This window comes from Urocitellus parryii, chromosome 9, assembly GCF_045843805.1.
Source record: "Urocitellus parryii isolate mUroPar1 chromosome 9, mUroPar1.hap1, whole genome shotgun sequence".
Taxonomy (NCBI): domain Eukaryota; kingdom Metazoa; phylum Chordata; class Mammalia; order Rodentia; family Sciuridae; genus Urocitellus; species Urocitellus parryii.
In genome coordinates this window covers 128,809,084-128,830,912 of record NC_135539.1, presented here as the reverse complement: position 1 = coordinate 128,830,912, position 21,829 = coordinate 128,809,084, and the positions used below count along the sequence as shown (strand labels likewise).

Sequence of the window (21,829 nt, the reverse complement as noted above, 5' to 3'; positions counted from 1 at the left end):
CTGTCTTGAAAGGGTATGATTAAAATCTAATGGAATTAAATTAAAAATCAGATGAAATGTTTCCTAAATTGCCAAGGAAAAGTATGCTCATAAAGGTTCTATGACAAAGAGAATATCTCTGTTATTTTAAAAATTTGAGCATTTATGTGAAAACATTTATCATGTGTTTTTTTAAAAGAATATCCTAGTGTCTTAAATTTTTTCTTAAAATTAAAAAGTGCATAGAGACTGAAATGACTGGTTATTCTTAGCTGAGGTTCAGTTTGAGGGTCCTTGAAATTCTACTGACTTTCTGAAAGCACCTTTCCATTTTCACATCCCACTTGATATCTCAAAATATTTTAGTGAAGTATTTTAGATAAAATTCCAGCAGAATTATTTTTGGATGATGTATAAAGGTAATTCATATCTCTAGATGCAAACTTGAATAACAGCTTTGAGATTTTCTAGTTGGAAAAGAAATGTGAAGAAAATATAATTTCAGGGCTTATTCCAACAAGATTCCTTTATCAATATCCTCATCAATAAATGGGATGAACTCAAAGTAAAACACTTCTTCTCAGCAAAAGAAATACTCAATGGGGGAAGAGGGAGTCCACAATTTGAGAGCAAATTTTTGCCACATGCATGTCAGATAGAGCACTAATCTCCAGGATACATAAAGAACTGAAAAACACTTAACATCAACAAACAAACAAACAAACAAACAAACCCAATCAATAAATGGGCTAAGGAGCTGAACAGACACTTCTCAGAAGAAGATATAAATTCAAACAACAAATATATGAAAAAATGTTCAACATCTCTAGTAATTAGAGAAATGCAAATCAAAACTACTCTAGATTTCATCTCATGCCAGTCAGAATGGCAGCTATTAAGAATACAGACAACAATAAATGTTGGCAAGGATATGGGGGGAAAGGCACACTCATACAGTGCTGGTGGGACTGCAAATTGGTGCAATCAATCTGGAAAGCAGTCTCTCCAGACTGCTTAGAAGAAATCTCTCCAGACTGCTTAGAGGAAATCTCTCCAGATTTCTTAGAAAACTTAGAATGGAACCATCATTTGGCCCAGCTATCACACTCTTCAGTCTATACCCCAAATCAGCATACTATAGTAATGTAGTCACATCAATGTTTAAAGCAGCTCAATTCACAATAGCTAAAAGGTAGAAGCAACCTAGATGCCCTTCAGTAGATGAATGAATAAAGAAACTTTCTGTGTGTACACACACACACACACACACAATGGAATATTAGTCATTAAAAGAGAATAAAATTATGGCATTTGCAGGTAAATGAATGGGCTTGGAGAATATCATGCTAAGTGAAGTAAGTGAATCCCAAAAAACCAAAGGCCCAATGTTCTCTCTTATAAGTGGATGCTAATCCATAATGGGTCGGAGGGCATGGTTAACATGGAGTAGCTTTGATGGGGCAAAGGGGAGGGAGGGGTCATGGGGGCAGAAAAGATGGACATCATTACCCTAGGTACATGCATGACTGCACATATGGTTCGATGCTACATTGTGTACAACCAGAGAAATGAAAAGTTGTGCTGCAATTGTGTACAATGGAAAAAAAAATGCTGAATGTCCACTTCTTCAGTCCCTTGAAGAAGGATAAGAGAAGTAAAAACAATGTTGGTGGTGGGTGGCTTTCTTGAGTATATTTTACACTGAAGAGGAAGCATGTCTTGGTGGTTAGAGCAAGAACACTGGAACTGTCTCTGTCAGATTCAAATCTCCCTTCCACTCCTTGTTAACCATGTGAATTTGGGCCAGTTACTTGGCTGTGCTATGTCTTGGCTTCATCAGCTGTTGTATGGGGTAATAATCACCACCCCTTCCTTGTAGGTTTTCTTATGAGGACTAAAGGAAATGATGTCATACTGTGCACAATGAAAGTGTTTGCTAAGTAAATAAAAATACCAAGCAGAGACCTTAGAGCTTTACCTTTTACTTCATTTATTTATTTCAGTGACACCATGAAATATGAGTGATTTTCACTTCAGTTTTGCAGATGAAGGAATTTAGATAAGATGCTAAGTACTGTCCTGAATTGCACAGCTGCTGTGTTTTGGGGCTTGAACTCAGACTGTCTCTCAGTGTTGCTTACTATTGCAGCAACTTTGCTTTATTAGTAGTTTACCATCCAGCTGGCAAGACTAAATAGGTTTAAATGACTCTTTGGAAAATCTTGGCAGTTAGCTTCAGAGAAGACTACATAGCTTGAATGGAAATTGAGATAGGCTGTAGAACTTAAGTGGATGTTTACTATTGGGATGCGTGTGGGATATTTAGATTTGGGGAAACAAATCGTAAGAGAAGATATTAGGAATGGGATTGACATGGTGTGTCCAATGTGCATTATTTAGAGAACGTAGCTTGTCTTCTGGTTTCTCCTAGTGAAGAGATGTAAGGTAGGGAGAGAGTCATGTTTTGCTTTAATGTAGTGGTTCTAAACCAGTGGACAATTAATGTCCTTCTCAGCCTATTGGATAGTAGCCAGAGACATTTTGTTTGTTAAAATTGGGGATTCTTACTGACATCCAGCAGGTTGAAGCCAGGGATAGCATTTCAGAGCTAAGAATTATCCAGCTCCAAATGTGAGCAGTGCCAAGATGGAGAACTTCCATTTTAATGAAAAATAATTATCTAAAGTAGAGTGGAATCCAAATATAACTCAATCCACATAGCTACAATGAATAATATAAATAAATTGCTATGTTTTATCATACTGCATGAGAATTTCTGGGGAATTATTCTATCTGTGCAACCTAAAGAGACTCTAAGAAACATCCCTAGGTTAAATATAGTTAATACATTCCAAGCACAGATACTTATTACAAAGATATTTTTGTTTTCTCCAGACAGGTGTTATAGAGATTAAGGAAGATGATAATAGAAGCAACCACAAATATTTCAGTTATGTTTTAAACCTTCATTTAGCTATGTTTTTCCAGTTTCTGCTCTTTCAGCAAATCCCAGGGATTGCCTTCAGTGTCCATAGTCATATAATTCCAATTTTGAGCCCTTTCTAGAAGCAGCAGAGGCCACTACCTGTAAACAAACCCCCTGAAGTTCTGTCTGTTCCTGGGAGTTATTTTTTAAGGAAAATAAATTGAAATTCAGGATTTTTTTTCCCATTCAATACTTGGAAATTAAAGTTAAATACCAGAGTTATTGGAGAAAATGCCTCACACTGATTTATATTAAAATATAAGTAAGTGGAGTAAGGACAAAACATCCAATGGTTGAGCCCTGTTACTGAGGAGTAAATGTTAGAGAGCAGACCTCGCACAAGGGTCCCCTATACCATACCATTGCTCAGGATTAGCCCAGCCTCTGTTCTTTCAGTAATATTTACTATATTTCTGTGAGGTTTAAATTTATGCCAGACTCTTGGATATAGTAGTGAATAGGAAGAATATGGTCTATGCCATTATGTAAGGTATTGTTTAACAGAGGCAAAAACAGGCAAGAATTGTCAACATTGGCCTATTTGATAGAGCAAAGAGGTTCTTGGCTTCAGAAAGACTGGATACATCCTGTTTGATTCACTTAATGCCTCTGAGAGTTGTGTTTGTGTTTCCTTCATAAATTGATGGTATTAGGAATGCCAAATCAGCAAGTTGAAGTTGTAGGTGGAATTATTTTTATTTCATGCAGATGTATATAGATGAAGCCTCTACAAAATGTGATTTGTAGTTGCCGGTTTAATCCATCAGAAAACAAAACAACCAAATATTTTCTTAGGAAAGTATGGACGAGATAAGGAAAATGAAGAGAACATCTCATTCCCCTTCTCCCTCAACTGTGCAGTCCTTGGACCCTTATCGTGCATAGTCTCGGGACAAGAACAACGACTCAGATGACTTTTAGCTATCAGCATCAAAAGCAAACAATGATACATACATACAAGTCAAAGAACAGCCCTGTTCTTTTGGCAGAATGAGAATGTTTCTGCCATCAGTATGTGTCAATTTCAAGGATGTTTCTGGGCCTATATGTGGACTTGCAAGGGTAATGTTCCACTGTAATGGAGGAGGGCCACTGATTGGAAAGAGAATCCGGGCTTTGGTGGCATGGACCTTGTGAAGTCTTTTTCACCATTAGTAGGTCTGACTTCATAAATTGGGGTGACAGTATGGGAAGTGGTTTAAAAACAAACAATCACAAGATTATGTTAATTGCCCAGGACAGAAGTGTTGCTTAGTTGAGCTGGGGCAGTGATATTTTGAATGGAATGAGGAATCAGATGTCAGGGCCATTTTAGAAGTGTGAAGCTAAAACATGGAGACAGACAGTTTGGATGTAAGGACTCTGGAGAAAAAGAGAATGACTCTCATGATTTTTAGCTCTCACAGCTGGAAATTTTAGTACCAATAAATAAATAGGAGAGTTAGGAATAATAGTACAATTTACTTTTAGCTCTTTGTTTCATGTTGCTTTATTTGTGTTTTGGTTTGCATGTAGGGAAAAAATAATGAAATAAAAATTTTCATATATCTTGTTTGTATTGTGGGCCACATAGCAGGAGGAGGACATATTGAGTATTTTTAGGACTATATAAAAACTGATAATTCTCTTACATGTTATTATATAAATGTCAATACAGATTAAAATAGTGAGCAAAAGAAACCAGTCCCAGAAGTATATACTGATGTGTACTTTACAGATTGATTTTACTTACATGAAGATAAAACTTAAGCAAACATATTCTATGCTGATAGAAGGCAGAGTAGTTGTCACTCTTGTTGGAGAGGCTGAAAGAGTTTGAGGAAAGATGCCAAAGTGCTGGTAATGTTTTTTATTTTTAATTGAGTGATGGTGTCATGATGAATTCAGTTTATAAAAATTCAACAAGCTAGACGGTTACAATCTGTCAACTTTTCTTTCTGTATTTTTTCCTTCAGTTAAAATATTTACATTAAAAATATATATATATGTATATATTTAAGATTCATACATTTACAGTGGTACTGGTCATCAGTATTCTAGGGTTCTAGGGTTTAGGCAGCAATTCACTTAGCTTAGAACATGGGTATTGAAAGGTTAGCAATCCTAAAGATGCCATAAATTTTTCATGTTTAATTGCCATTATCACTAAATCGTTAATGCTCCAAAAGAGTCACCACATTTGTGAATAGTATTAAGAGACATTTCTTTCACCAAATAATTATTAGTTTTTTGGTCTTCACTGTGGCATTTCTAGCTTGGTAATAATTGATGTGTAACGTTTGAATATCATCAGCCCATCACCTTAAAAAGGTTGCAAACCAAGGTGCACACCCACATTTGCTTTATTCTTGAATTTGTCTTCATACAACACTTGAAAATGTACTTAGTGGCTAGAGAGGAACAGAAGTGACTAAGTGGATTGTCTCTAATCTTGTCTACAGGCATAATAATGCCTGCACAGAATGCCAAGAAGCCTGTTAATGTCTTCAAGCCAAAATGTTTCTGTGGGTGCTATTATACTATTGTTCTTTAGTTTGTTCTGATATTAGTTCTAATTATGCCTTAAGTTTTTGTTTTTCATATGTGTGTAAAAGAATCCCCTGATTAAGTTGTTGAAAATGCAGATTTTCAAGCCCATGCCGAAGAATAAGATTGTAGAGGACTGAATTTCAATGTTTTTATTGTGGTGCCCAGAATCTAATCCAGGGTTTTGGGAATCCAAGTCAAGTGCTCGACCACTGAGCTGCATCCTCAGCCCCCAATTTGCATTTTTTAAAAAAGTTTTATTTGTTCTTTTTAGTTATACATAACAATAGAGTCTATTTTGACATATTTATACAAACATGGAGTATATCTCAATTTTCATTTTTAACAAGCATTGCAGATGATTCTGGGAAGGTAATTCAGTAGCCTGAATTGTGAGAAGCTCTGTATTTAGCACACCATCACTTGGTCACAGCTATTCAGAATGCTGATATTTTGACTATGTATTTGAGGGCAGGTCTCGCTTGGGGATTTTTTGTTGTGATTGTTATTATTTATTATAAGACTGGTAGCACATGACTGGTCATCCATATTACAGAGTTTAAGTTGTTACTGAGTGTGGTGGACTTGAGAAAACAAATGAAGAATATTTAAAAGAGTTAATTAAGATTTCGAAGCTTCCATTATTTCCTATCATGAATCACAAAACATATTACTTGGGCAAAGCTGAAATGACAGATCGACCTGTTATTACTTTGGGCAGGCACTCCTTAAACTACTAAAGTTTATGAGTAAATTTTACAACCCTGGAATTCTGAAGCTATTTCTGGTGCATGTAGTTTCATGTCATCTTTATGGGAATAAAAAAGATCTGCATCCCACACCCCCATCATTTTTGTTTGTGAAGGTTTAGATAAAAGAATGAGATGTAAGAGATTCTGCCCACACATTACCTCTTTGCTTCACCACCTGTTTTGCTGGAAATAGTCAAGGTGAGGCCCAGGTAGTATCTCAATAACCACTTGCCCCTTAGGCATTAATTCACAAAGCCACATAGTAAATATGTAGGAGGAAAAAAAAATCATTTTCTACATTTGAGTACTTCTTCTTCTTCTTTTTTCCTTAATACATTTCTAGGAACTTATCTAAAGCATTGGGCTGAGTATTTCCTGTCAAGTGGACTTTCCTTCTTCAAAACTTCTAATTCTTTTTGTGACCTTGCCAATGATGATTATAGATTAGACAGAGAAAGTGAGCTCAGATATCTATTACCATCGTCTATTTTTAGACTAGGTTTTTAAAACTGCTTTTCATCCTGTAGTGTTGACCATGGCTATAGTTTTGCTTCTTGGTTTGCAAAGGTTAGGATTGGCGGAGATTGCTGTATCAAGTTTGCAGCTATGAGTGCTTCTCCAAACTGTCACCCTCTGACATCTTAACTTTAAGGTCTCTTGCTGAAGAAGCAATAGGAGAAATTAGGAAAACTGTCCCTCTTGACCATTATTTTAGGATACTGACTTTATTTGAAAATAAAAATAAATACAAAGAATAAAAAATGATGGCGTTAAACTGGATTCCAATTTTTTAAAAAGTCTGTTGATGTTTTGGCAAATAAATATGCTTCAGGTATCTTCTTTTTTATAGTCTTTATCATTCTGATAGGGTTAGGATGTGTTACAGTATATCCACATTGAGAGTCCTAAGCTGGCTGAGAAGATAGTTTTATCATGGATTGACACATGTCCCTTTATTTTGCTGCTATTTTTCCTATCTGGTTCTTTCCAAGGAACTCTTAGCTTCCCCTTCTTTAAGTGGTCTAAGGAAACCTGTCTTTCTCTTCCTCAGAGATTCAAATAAGCATCAAGCCTCAAGGGGCAATTGCCCCACCTACTATTTGACCTAATTTGTATGTAATGGTCTGAGTGACTGAGCTACTAGTCATGGGGTAGTGTATCTGCTTGTTTCCCATTACCTTGCTTTTAAAATTTGCATTTGACTCACTTTCATAGTCCAAATTTGCAGGTTAGGGCTCAACTCCTTATCAAAGTCAAATTACTTTTTGATGGACAGTTTCCTAGTGTTTAGAGAGCACTTATTTGTTGAAGGAATGGCGTACCTCCCCTGCCTGCATAGTTTTAATATTCTAAATGGGATTTTCTTGCCTTTGATTTTTCCTAATATTTCTGGGAAAGTGAGAAAGAACCAGCCCCCATGGCATGGAGGGGCTGTATATAATTTTTTCTTATGTTTAATCTGAAGTATTAATTGAATATTCTAAAATTACGTATATTTACTTGTACTCCAGAAGGGAAAACATGGTCTTTTTTATAATCTTCTGCCATCTGCCATTCTCAATGTGTAGTTTTATTTCTGTTGCAGTCCTACTGCACCAACTGGAGATGTTGCAGAAACACGGCCAAGAAAAAGGAGCAACCATCTCCTGGTGGCAGATATAGAAGAATTTCTTTTTGGCCCATTTTCCCCACCCATCCTTCTTTTTGTTTTATAGTTTGTCTTTCATGGTCCTGTAGAGAAATATAAGCATCAAGTTAGAAACTGAAACAACTGCCTATTTCTCTAAAATATCCAACGTGTGACTAGATATGGCCCATACCCATGTCAGACTACCTACAAACGAAGATCCCTAGTTCCATTGTAGGTGTGCTGATTATGGCTCTTGGGGGAGGAGGGTCAGGACTCTGTTTTTTCACCAGGCAAAGTGGTTCTCACTTTGGAGACCCTTGACCAATGAGCTCCAGACTGGAAAATTTAATAAATGACAGTTTTGAATGCTGGTATTCTATTTACAGATATTTCTACTTTCATTTTTTTTTTAAATGCACAATTTAAAAGAATCTGATGACTGCATAGAAGAACTATGAGTAGTATTTAAAAAATTAAGTGAAGGGCATTGATTTTCTTACTAGATGGCCATAGTTGTTGAAGCACAAGGTATATTAAAAATAAAATTTTACTTTGAGAACTAATAATTCGGAAGCCATTATTTCTGTTTTTCCTTTGCTTTCACTTCTTGTGTTTTATTTGTGTGAACCTAGGTGCCACTTTCTCTCTCCCTCTGTCACCTCTTTTGCTCATTTTCTTCTTACTTTCTCTCCCTTCTCTCCTTTTCTCCAAAACTCCATGTGCAGCTCCTCATTCCATAGCAATTCATACCTTCTGATCTCCTTGTTCACCAGGAGCAAGATGTCTTCCAAAGAACATTGCTGAAGTCACATGACTCTAGCAAGTTGAAGATCTTGCTCTGGTACTTAATAGCTGTGTGACGTGGTTATATTGTACATGTCTCAGTTCTTGTTGCTTCAATACTAAAATAAAGTACTTTCCTTACAGCAATCCTGTGGAGTTTAAATAGACTAAAGTATGCACAGAGCTTAACACAGCTTTCTAGTAGCCATCCCTTAGTTATTGGTTTTTGCACTTATTAATTAAAATGACCTTGTAAGAAAGAATGTGTTAAACAAAAAAGTCAAGTCCTTGAGTTAGGAGACCTTCACTATTAATACAGTTGCTTTCCATTGCTAGATCCTGAAGATAGGATCCTTGCCCTCAAGGTGTTTATAGTCTTGTAGGAAAAGATAGATGCATCATTCCATCCATAAACTATAGTGTGTACAATGCTGTAAGATGGTAAAGGATTTGGTGGAATCACTGAAGAAAGAATGTGGCAAGATGTATTAATAAAACAAGTTATGAACGAAGAATTTCATTTTTGTTTCCTCATTTTTGTTTACTGCCCCATAGTTGACACTCCAGATCCCTACGTGGAACTTTTCATCTCTACGACCCCTGACGGCAGGAAGAGAACAAGACACTTCAATAATGACATCAACCCTGTGTGGAATGAGACCTTTGAATTTATTTTGGATCCTAATCAGGAAAATATTTTGGAGGTAGGTAAATCATCTGGGGGTTCTTAGAAGTCTATCCTTCATGTAGAGATTCATGCTTCAGTTTGTTCTCCTTTTCCCTTCTTTAGCCTCAGTTAAGTGATGGGACTCAAGCTGGCAGCAGGGTAGACCACCTTCTAGATGTGCCATCAAGTCTTATGAGCATCCAGTGGGGAAATTCAAGATGCTGAATGAGGGTGGGGAGACTTCTATCCTTCTCCCATACTTGGGAGAAAATTTATTTTCGGTTATCAGGAAGGGAATTCTTTGTACAACAGAATAAAGATATTTCAATAGCCTTTAAAATAAGATAAAATAGATTTTCCACCAAAGAAAATTATGTTGATAAAAATGTTTGTTCCTTTCTCATTTCAAAATAGGGAATTAAGTTTCATTTTTGAAAACATTACAATTTAATGGAACAACTAGGAATATATAAAAAAAAACTTTGTTATTTTATCAGAAAATATAGTATTCAGAAGAAGAAGAAAGTATTGTTAGAAGTTAATCTTGAGGACCTCAGGGGACTGGGGGCATGGCTTAGTGATAGAGTTTTTGCCTCGCATGGGATGGGCCAGGGCTCGGGTTCAGTCCCTAGAACTGGAAAAGAAAGAGAGGAGGACCTCAAGGGACAGTTAACTGTCATTTGAAAACTTTCATTTCCTATAGACATCAGTAGAGATTTTAGACATAATTTCCAAAGATCCCCGGGAAACTTTATGTGTTCTATCTTTTGTTTTATAGGTCACGTTAATGGATGCCAATTATGTCATGGATGAAACTCTAGGAACTGCAACATTTCCTATATCTTCCATGAAAGTGGGAGAGAAAAAAGAAGTTCCTTTTATTTTCAACCAAGTATGTAATGCAGCAGAATTATTTTTAAACCTAATGTCAGATAAAAAAAATCTATTTATTTTAGAAATCTGGGTTAGTGCTTTTAAAATTTTATTTATTTATTTATAGAATTTTTAGGGTTTTTTTTTTTTTAAAACTTTTTAGTTCCTGTCCGAAACTTTTCTTATTCTGATACTTATAAATGTTGGTTGAGGTACTACTCTAAATGCTACTGAGACATTATTATGGTTTGGCTATGGAATTCCCCACAAAGGCTCATACATTATTGAGGGCTTGGTCCCTAATGCAGCAATGTCCAGAAATGGGAATTTGGGGATGTATTTGGATCATGAGTGCTGTGACCTCTTTAATGGATGAATCCACTGAGGGATTCATTGTTGAATGGATTATTGGGAGGTGGTAGAAGCTACAGGAGGTAGGACCTAGTTGGAGGGAGTGGATACTTGGGGGTGTGTTCTTGGGGACTCTATCTTGTCCAGGCCCTTTCCTTTCTCTGCTTCTTGGCTGCCATCATGTGAGAAGCTTTCCTCTGCCATAGCCCTCTGCCATGATGTTTTGCCTCTCAGGCCCAAAGCATTGAAACTGGCAGAGCATGGACTAAAACCTCTTTGCTCCTTTAAGTTGTTTTCTCAGATGTTTTATAACAGCAATGAAAACCTAACATAGGCATTCATCTCTTTGCTTGTTCAAACAATAACATCAAGATTAAGCAATATTTTGAACTACATCTCTGGGCCTATGCAAATCATTTGGGATGATAAAGGGAGGTACAAAATTTGAGAGGAATAACAATGAGTCAGAGAGAGAGAGAAAGAGAGAGGGGAAGGAAGGGAGAATGACTAAGAACAAGTAGCAAACTCAAAGAAAAATGTTGGAAAACCCAAACTCTTCTAAAATTACTTATTACTATATTATATGTGTATTTACTATTATTATAAACACATATAAATTTGCTATTTACATATATTACATCAAAGTAATCCTATCTGGAGGAATAGTTCTATCTCAAATAATTCTAAAATAATTAGGGCTAAAGCAGTGAAGCATCAGAATGGATGATGTTCCAGATTATTGTTATCTTTGTATTTACAGGTTTACTAGATTTTTAAAATTTTTATAGTTATTTATGAATAATAAAAACTTAGGATAATTATTTATACTGAAAAAACTCACTGGGTTTTGAATTCTATCAGAAATTAACGTGGGAATTTATAGTGAGAAATGAAACTTGTGGGTAGACCAGCATGTGGAATGTGAAAGGCTGGTGAACATGTCGAGGTTTTCTTGTTGGAAGAGACACTGGCTTTGGTCAGCTTTGGACTGACTGCAGGTGCTTCATCCACTCGGCAAAACCTGCCAGTCCCTTCACCTCACCTCCTCCATGTTGCTTCTGTTACCACACCAGGTGGCCCATCCCTACTTCATTCCCCATGGTAATCATCTGTGGTGTTCACTGGGACTCAAGTTTCCATCTTCCTGCTGCAAATTAACATCCGATGGGTCAGGAAACCTGAAAGGCTGGGTACACATGCCTAGAGTTAATACATGGCTTATGCTTATGGGATAAATGGGGACCTATTCAGGAACCACCTGAAGCCCAGAGGGGTCTTCCTCACCCTGCAGGCTGGTCACCCAGGTACTTTGAGGACATGCTACTACTCTACCTTTCAGTAACTCCTGTGCAGTGCCAAGAGGTACACTCCTCACATTCCTGCTGTCACTTTTAAAGCCATTTCATTGACTCATTTCATAAACATTTGGTAAAGACCTCCCATGTATTCGCCATTGTGTTTGTGCGAGGAATGGAAACAACAATGTATGGGAAGTTCTTCCTTTAGTTGTCCTCATCTGGGGTGGAAGTGAAAGTGAGGGTTGAAATGAGAAGTCCCCGAGAGGAGGCCCACCACACGAGGTAAAAACAATTTACCAAGCAGTGGAATAGATATCGGTAAGGTGTGTATGGAGTGCAGTGAGAAGACAGAAAAAGAAAGAGCATGCAGTGTGGGGAGGCCCAGGGTGGCTGCATATTAGTGGATGATTTTGAACAGGTTAAACAGGGAACCTGAAGGTTAACACTTTAATCCCATCTCTGTCACTCATCCTGGGAGATTAGTTAACTCCTCTGTACCTCACTTACTCTTCTGTAAAATGGAGATAATATCTTATAGGGGAGTCATTACTAAAATTTAATAGTCATTAAATAAGTTAAATCTATTTAATGTAATATATACATGTAATGATATATGAATATTAAATATGAATGTAATTATAATTTGATAAAATATATTATGTGAAATATGACTATATATTTATATATATATATATTTTTATTTTGACCACTCTTTTTTTTCCAAGTCTCCAAAAAATATGGAACTCTTTACAAATTTGCATGTCACCCTTGCACAGACTATATACTTTTCAATAGTTATATATTAGCTATGTAGTCATATATAATCCCTTCCTAGGTTTATTTAGCACTAGTCACTATCACAATTTAGAAGAAGTATCTTTTACTTACTGAGCTTGCTTTCCATCTATTTCACTAAACAGAATGTTAGTTCCACAACAACAGGGATTCTTACCTGTTCACTCCATGCCTATGGAGTGTCTGCCAAATACTGGATGCTTAATAGTGTTTGTAAAATACATGAATGAAGGTGCTGTCATCATTCTCACTGCACACATTGCCCATACTATACATTTGGCACTTAAAATTATCATACATAAGCCCTGAACACTACTTAATGATATGCTAAGTGTTTGGGAGTCCACTATTTCTGCAACTTGCTCCTAAATGCTTCCAAAATGCAAGATGGATTGATGAGTGACTAGATGGAGATATAGGCACAAGCAAATAGAGCAACATGTTAATAGCAGGATGTACATGTATTTTATTTAGAGACAGGGTCTCCCTGAGTTGCTTAGTGCCATGCTTTTGCTGAGGCTGGCTTTGGACTTGCAATCCTCCTGCCTCAGCTTCCTGAGCCGCTGGGATTACAGGTGTGTACCACCATGCTTAGCTCATTATATATTAAATGTTTATAATAACTGATTACTATATATAAATCCTATATATGCTGTAAGCATACATACATATAGTGCTTAGAACAGTGCTTGGTACAGTACATATTAAGGACTACATAAATGCTTTTTGCTTTTCTTTACTGTTATTATACCTTGAGAAAAGAATAGGATTGCAGCAGGAAGAGAAGTAGTTATGAGCATTCCAGTCAGAAGAAATTGCAAAAGTGTGGCATCCTGAAAGAAGAAAGCAAGATGGGGCAGGGCCAGTTCAAGGCCTTGGCAGGTCCTCGGTGGGGAACCCAGGAGAAAGAGCACACACACCACACGTGGTCACAGGCTGAAATCCGCAGGCCTTACCCATTGCATGTTGCTAAGGGAAGGTTCTCGGGAAATGTTTGTTGTGGATTTTGTAAGCAAGGTGTAGCCTTTCCAAAGAATTTTTTTACTTTTCTGCATTTCAGTCCACAGTACAAAAACTGATTTGAGAGAAGATATTGTGGAAAAAAATGTAGTTCCTCTTCTTCTGTCATTTCCTTTGGTTAAGTATATAAGCCTCAGGCTTTACATAGGCTTTCCACATTCCTGCATTTAAAGTAGCTTACATAATTATTTTCTTTAGTGCGCCTGAGAAAATCGTTGGCCAAACGTCTTTCCTTTATTACTCTGTGCCCAATAGTCCTTTCACATTTGTCTCTGAATGACAGTTCTTTGAGTTGGTGAACTGTGGTGGTCCTTGGAAAATGATAGATGTATGGAGGCTGAGTGGAGGGACCTGGGGTCTTCCTTCTGTCATGGGGGTACCCTGTGCAGCCTCCCCAGCTCTGTCCTAAGTGGGCTGTCAATTCAACAACACTCAGCGGCAGGAGAACAGGTGGTGAGGGCCAATGGGAGAAGAGACTCAGGACTCAGTGGTGCTTCTGGCAATCTGGAAGAGAAAAAAGAACACTTGGCTTTAGGGGAGGGAGAACAAATGCTTCAAGTCAAGACAATATTGAAAGTTAATAATACTAAGTCAACAGGGTGATCTCTCTGGCCAGGAGGCAGCTGGAGAATCCATGAGAGCCTCCAAATGGAGATGGCCAATTCCCAGGGGCCTGCTGTCCGCACTTACAGTAAAAACTAGGAATTTGGAGATTGGATTCTTATTTTGTCTTTGTTCATAATCTCCCTCCAGATGTTTGAATTGACATTTGTTTTCCCTGAGTCTTATTTTCATATTCTTTTTAAAAAAAGTTTTAGGTTAAATTATTTCTTAGCTTCTTTGGCATTTACAAAATTCCATGATCCAGAAAAATTACCTTATTTTCATTTGACTCTCTTCACCAAAAAGCTTTTAATTTTTTTCCCATCTTACAGACATGAAAGCTAAATAATAATAATACAAGAATAGGAGTCTTTTATTTACATAGTGTTATGCAACTTCAAAATACTGACCTGTCAGCAGCTTGTGTTATTTATTATTATGAAAAGAATGTGAACCTTTATTGTGCTGCTAAAACTTTGCTAAATATTATGAAAGTTGCAAAACCTTTCATTTTCAAAAAACTGGAAATTTGTTTGGAAAGTGGATATTCCTCTGTCAACTGATAATGCAATAAGCAGTTCTACATGTATCTGTTCATTAATTTATTTACTTAAAAAGTTTTTTTTATTAGACACTTATTATGTTCCAGGCAATATTCTAGGTGAAGAGCAAACAGCAGAGGACATACTAGCAGCATCCTAGTTCCAGGGAAATCACATTCTAATTAGGGAGGGTAGAGAGGCAGCGATGAGCCAAAGAACCATCACAGGATACCAGCTAGTAAAAAATACTGTGAAGGATGTGTACCATGGTGCACACCTGAAAACTCAGCAGCTCATGAGGCTGAGGCAAGAGAACTGTGAGTTCAAAGCCAGCCTCAGCAACCTAGCAAGGCCCTAAGCAACTCAGTGAGACCCTGTCTCTAAATAAAAAAATGAAAGGGCTGGGGATGTGGCTCAGTAGTTAAGCACCCTTGGTTTCAGTCCCTGGTACCAAAACCAAACAACAACAACAACAACAACAACAACAACAACAAAACTATGAAAAAAAATACAATAGAGAGATGTAATGGAGAACAATTGGTTAGCAACTGAAGTTTGTATAGCCAGAGAAGGCCTCTCTAAAGTGTTAAGAGTTTTCCCCCAAGTTTTATTATAAATTTTTTCAAACGTAAAAAAATGGAAGTATTTCTACAATGAACCACCATGTAACTGCCATGTACATCCTGCAATTAACATTTTGCACTATTTGCTTGTGTCTGTTTATCCATCTAGTCACTCATCAATGCATCTTGCATTTTGGATGCATTTAAAAGCAAGTTGCAGAAATAGTAGACTCCCAAACAGTTAGCATATCATTAAGTAGTCTTCAGGGCTTATGGATGATAATTTTAAGTGCCAAACGAATAATATGGGCAAAGTGTGCAGTGAGAATTATGGCAGCACATTCATTCATGTATTTTACAAACACTATTAAGCATCCAGTATTTGGCAGACACTCATAGGCATTGGAGTGAACAGGTAAGAATTCCTGTTGTCTTGGAACTAATATTCTTTTTAGTGAAATAGATGGAAAGCAAGCTCAGTAAGTACAAGATACTTCTGCTAAATTGTGATAGTGACAACTACTAAATGAACCTAGGAAAGAAAATGAGGGAGCCTGCAAATGTGTGACGGGGACTCACATGAGCAGTTCCAAAAAATGTGGCTGACAAAGGCACCTCTGAGGCGTCTTAGGGCAGAACACTCCAAGTAGAAAGGCCCTCACTGAGGTTTGAGTGTGTTCTCCAAAGGTCTTGTGTTGGAAGTTTGGTGTGGTAGTATTGGCGAGGTGGCAGAGCCTTTAAGAAGTGGGGCCTCATGGTAATTAGGCCATTGGGGGTGCTGCTTTTGGAAGGGATTGATGTTGGTCTTGCAGAGTGAGTTGGTTAATCTGGGGAGAGCATAGCAAGGGACAAGACTGGCCTCTCCCCACTCTCTGGTCCCTTGTCTTATGTGAATTTTCCCTCTCACATGCACTTCCACCTTTGTGTTGCCATCTACCATAAGGTCCTTACCACAGGGTTAGTGGATGTGGCTGCTGGATTTGGGGTTTTCAGCCTCCAAAACTGTATGCTAAATAAACAGATCCATTTTTTTTTAAATAAAGTACCCAGCTTCAGGTATTTTATTACACCAATGGAAAACTGACTAATGTAGCCTTGAAGCCTAGGTTGCCAGGAGTATGGATGGAGTATAAAGAAGGAGAAGTGGAGAGACTGACAGGAGATAAGACGAGACAGGTACAGGTAGGAGTGAGGGTGCAAGTCATTGTGAGTTACAGTGGACATCAAAGGTTTAAACTTGTTCTTGAAGAAAGGATGTGGTTGGACTGAGTCACCGAAGGGGAGGAAAGCAGTTCCCATCAGAACAGCCTGATGGTCATGGATTAGAATGGACAGACCATGTCAGGAAATGGTGTCTAGACAAGTGTGATGGAGTAGAGGGTTCGTGAATGGAGGAAGAATAGTAAGATCAGACTGTAGCAGCACTGGAACGCAAGACCTGGGAATTTGGATGTTATCGTAGTGATAACAGTGAGTCATGGGAAGTGGATTGATAAGGTAATGGGGAGCTGAGAGCAAACAGGGTTTGGCTTGTTCCTCGGAAACATTAGCAAGCCAAAAGGTAGTAGGTCAAGATGCAGAGAATATTGATATTGAAAACAAAAAGGGAAATGTAGCTTAGTGGTGGCTGCATCTGTGGAAGTGCCCAGCAAGGGGAGGCAGGGTGACTGGAGGAAGGGCAGCAGAGCTCAAACTTCACTATGTCAGTCAGAGTTGAATAGAAAGATTGCTTAGTAGTGGTGAGGGTCGGCTGAAGTTAGAGAGAGGAACTCACAGTGGATGTAGCTCTTCCTTCAATGGATTTATCACTCAACTTCATTTTAGGATTCTTGTGAGAGAGAAGGTCAACCTTAGTGTGGGGGTCGCCGTTTTTGTTTTCCATCGGGTATCTAACATCTAGGCTAGGCCATGTGCATTGCAATCAGAGTTTAGAGAGCTTGGTCATTGTCATCTGGGATCCGCTGTGCAGCCTGCTGCCTTCCACCCCAGGCTCAGAGTCAGAGGACTGCTGCTGGGATGGAATCATGATTTGCTACCTATTAGCTGTGTGACATGAGATGTGATATTTTTCTACTCTTTGACATGAATCCTCATCTGTGAAACAGGGTTTCCTATAGTACTAAATATGCAGGGTTGGGGTTATGGTTAAATAGGTTATACATTGAAAGTATTGACACGTGTTTGGCCCAGAAATCACTAAATAAATATTAGATATTCTCATTATTATTGCAACACATCAGATTTAACTAAACATGTTTTACATGCTTTGTGAACATGATTTTACTGAAGATTAAATCTGCTCATTTGTTTGAAATTGCTGACCAAAGTGAGTATGTTATTTAAATGTAGGTAGAGCCTTTACATTTAGTGATCATTGTTCAGAGATAGTTCAGAATGTTCTAATCACTCATTCCTGAGCTTATGAAACATGGCTTTGAGTCACACTTGCCTAATTTCAAGTGGAAAGATGGAGAATCTTCAGAATTTAGTGTGTTTTGCATAAACAAAGTAGCCTACTTCAAAAGAAACACGAAAATGCTATGGTTTTGAAATCAGATAGAAAGAGTATGATTCTTAATTTCTCTGGATGAACTAAGTTTGTGTTGGCCAATACTTTGAGCCTCTAGATTTACGCTGTATTTTACTCTGCCATCTTTATTTAGAAGTTAGTATTATTGTTCAAAAATAGCCATGTTTCATGGCTTCTGGGGCTTTCTTCTAATTTTGTCTGATGGCTTTCTTTGTTGCTTCGTCATGATCATGACTTGAAAGGGAATGAGTTCATTCTCAAGAAAGGACAGTGGAGAGGCTGAAAAACATGGGGGTTTTGATGACGTGTTCAGAATGCTAAGTCAGTGTCGGATGATTTCACGGGGACTCTTCACACTGTAGATGAGTGAAGACAAAGCCTACAATTTAGGAAAGTGGAGGAGGCAAAGTGAAGTTGGGAAGGAAAATTAGGACTATAGGCGATCCCCAAATTTATGATGGTCTGATTTAGAATTTTCTGACCTTTCTCTAGTGTGGAAGCAATATACATTCAGTGGAAATCATACTTTGAAGTTTAAATTTTGGTCTTTTCTTAGGCAAATGATAGGAAGATGATACTTTCTTATGCTGCCGGGCAGCTTGGTTACCTCAGTGCCTACTCAGCCACTTTTCCAACCAGGAAAAGGATGCACACTCTACAGTGTATTGTTTTGCTCTGCTGTGGTGTTGTGATAGGTTAGGTGTATTCATGCATTTTGACTTATGTTAATTTCTCAGCTTATGGGTTTATGAACATATAACCCCATGGTAAGTCAAGGACATAACTTTATGAGAAATTTGGGAGGCCTTTGGCTAAGATGTGAAGGCCATCAGATATTCAGTGTAGCTCAAATGATTCCTGGCTTAATGAGACAATGCATTTTTTTTGTTGGGGGCACTGGGGATTGAACTCAAGGGCACTCGACCACTGAGCCACATCCCCTACCCTATTTTGTATTTTATTTAGAGACAGGGTCTCACTGAGTTGCTTAGCACCTTGCTTTTGCTGAAGCTGGCTTCTGAACTGACAATCCTCCTGCTCAGCCTCTGAGCCACTGAGATTACAGGCATGTACCACTGCATACATTGTCTTGCTGGCAAGACAATGCATTTTATTTGTGATTACTTTTTTTTAATACTTCTGCAATATGGAGTTCTTATAGTATGGAATATTTTAGAATGCCTTTGTGTCCTTGGGTATCCTTTGTTGAAGTGTAGGTTCTATCAGAGAGTAGAATACATCAAGCTCATGTACCCAGCCATAGTCACTTGAACAATTTTTGGATGAAATGATAAATAAATGCCCTCATGTGGAGGGCTGCAAATCTGGGAAGTGCTTAGATAAAAGTAATGAAGGTAGATAAAGAGAAAAGCTATAGAGCCTGAAAGATGGCCATTTTCAGAGAAATAAAAAAGGTAGTAGAAAGATTTAGTAGCAGTGCTCTAGGAAATCTGGTTTGTTGTATGAAAGCTAATGATTATGCAGCTCTTCATAATTTCCACTGATGTCTATGAAAGGAAATTAAACTGAGGAACCTGAGATTATCATCAAATGTAAGGAGGAAAACCTGTGATAGAATGGAACATGGCAACAGAAGAAATAGCATACTTGTCTTTCAAATTTTTTATGACCATTTGGGTTATGTTTTGGGGCACAGTTATCCCAAATTCTTGGGTGACACATGATTCCTGATACCAAATACTAATTTTGTTTTACAAAAACATTTTTTAGGTTTAAAATGATTTCATCACTGTCCCATTTGATTTTAAACATGGACAATTTATATAGATGTGATCTGACTTCTAGTGGCAAAGTGATCATTTCCACTCTGTACTTGAATTGCCTTCTTGTCAGATTCACATTTTGTTCCTTCTTCATAGGATGGATTTACAGCATGTGGAGACACAATTCTTAGTAAAAATGACTCTTACTTTTCAAATATCATTTTATTATCTTAAAGAGGTCAGATAAATACAGACGCAGCAGAAAATATTCTATAACTCTTGAAAGATGTGATGACTGAATCAACAAGTTGTTAGTTGCTGTCAGTTTCTACCTAAAAAAAAATAATGAGTCAGAGGTAATATTTTTTATTTATTTATTTTTTGTTGAAAAGGAACATTTAAATATTGGAGCACATAAGAGAAAAAATGATGTATTTGAAGAACTCTTTACTAGTAGGATAACTTGTTAAATTAAAAATTATTTGTGTCTTCTTTTTAGTAATAATTTTTGAATTACCTCCTTAGTGCCAGGCACTATGATTTTTGTAATTGAACATCTTTTTTTCTTTTTTTTGGTGGTACTGGGGATTGAACCCAGGGCCTTGTGCATGTGAGGCAAGCACTCTACCAACTGAGCTATATCCCCAGCCCAGGCACTATGTTTTTTAAGTTTAGCTTCATTATTTCAAAACAGTCCTGGAAATTTGCAAGAGAATTAGTGGAGTAGATAATGTAAAATTATTTATAGTCTAAAATTGCTTTTTCTTTCATAGTGTCTTTCCTGCAGTCTCCCCAAACTCTCCCAACTGAACATCTCCCATTGTAAGCATCAAAATTGTTTTCCACTGTGGAATGAACAGATAAGATTTTTTTTTTTTTTAAATAAGAACATGTATTGAGTACAGCCTACTTCTTACATTTACGATTCCTAGAAGAGGTAGAGTTCCAATTTTCCGTTTCATTGTAAAGTATTATGGGGTTGGGGGGAGCCTGGGAGACCTGGTCACCCTCCTGACATCAGTGTGGAAGTCTGTAATGCACAGCTGCTTTGTGCAGAGGTTGGAAAGAGGTTGGCTGTCTTGTTTAATACCTCACAGGAAGTACATATTTTTGTGTCTGTTTTGTCTGAATGACATGTTGTACGTAAAAGGTGTAGAGAGATTGTGAATGTTGGGATTCTGAGCATGTCTGAACGTAGTCCATCAAGTGGAAGTGTTAGAAATTTCCTCCTGATTGTTGGCAGTCTGCTTGGTCAACATGAGGAAGTGAGTGAGGATCCCAGTCTAAGGGACAAAAACCAAGGCAACATATTCTTGTAGTGTTCATAATGACACAAAAAATCATGTCTTCTCTTCTCTTAGCCTGTCTTTAAAGGATCTTGTCAACCTATCTAGGGTCATGAATGTCTTAGCCAAGAAATGTTGTTGATGAACATAGAAGGGACATTTTTACAAGGACCGAATGAATACAACCATATAAACAGCATGTGTGTTAGTCAGCTTTTCGTTGCTGTGACATACTACCTGAGCAAATCAACTTAAAGGTGCAAAGGATTGATTTTGACTCGAAATTTCAGAGGTTTCAGTCCATGGTTGACTGGCTCCATTTCTTCTGTACCTGATGAGGCGATACATTATGGAGGAAAGTGTGATGAAGCAAAACTGTTCACTTCGTAGTTGGCCAGGAAGCAAAGAAACAGAGACAGAGAGGTAGAGGCCTGGGACAAGATGTGCCCTTCAACAACATGCCCTCAGGGACCTACCCTCCAATCAGGCTCCACCTTCTTCTGTTTTCACTGCCTCCCTATAACACCACCAACTGGGGATCGAGCCTTCTACACATGAGTCTTTGGGGAATGTTCCAGATCCAAATCATAATGGCATGGTCAATTTCAATTTTGCTTTTATTTATGCAATTCTCAGGACCAGTGGACACTTGATACATTGAATATTTAAATATATGACTTGTTTAGGAACCTTTCTGGGAGCTGCCTGGGAATAAACCTTTTCTTGAATGCTTTTGTGTCAAGAGGTGGCGTATTGGAATAGAAATTCCGGCTTTGAAAATTTCCATTTGTTAAAAAAAAAAAAAAAAAAAACCCTCAGTGTTGAGTTGTAATATTGTTCCTTTCATTTCCATTCACCCAGAGTGGTTTTGCCCTCTGGAGATAAAAACAGTCAAGTCTCGTCTCATTTTAAGGCCAGCTT

At 37.6% G+C, this 21,829-nt stretch overlaps 1 protein-coding gene and 1 non-coding gene across 2 annotated transcripts in view; one reads left to right on the top strand and one right to left on the bottom strand.

Moving 5' to 3' along the window:
* Positions 1–21,829, top strand: part of Pla2g4a (phospholipase A2 group IVA) — a 122,848-nt gene that overhangs the window by 41,334 nt on the left and 59,685 nt on the right. The window contains exons 4-5 of the mRNA XM_077802953.1: positions 9,212–9,360; positions 10,102–10,215. Of these exons, the coding sequence (XP_077659079.1) occupies positions 9,212–9,360; positions 10,102–10,215 (263 nt within the window). The remainder of the gene's footprint in view (positions 1–9,211; positions 9,361–10,101; positions 10,216–21,829) is intronic.
* Positions 20,196–20,268, bottom strand: Trnav-cac (transfer RNA valine (anticodon CAC)). Its single transcript has one exon. It is a non-coding gene; the product is annotated as a tRNA-Val (tRNA).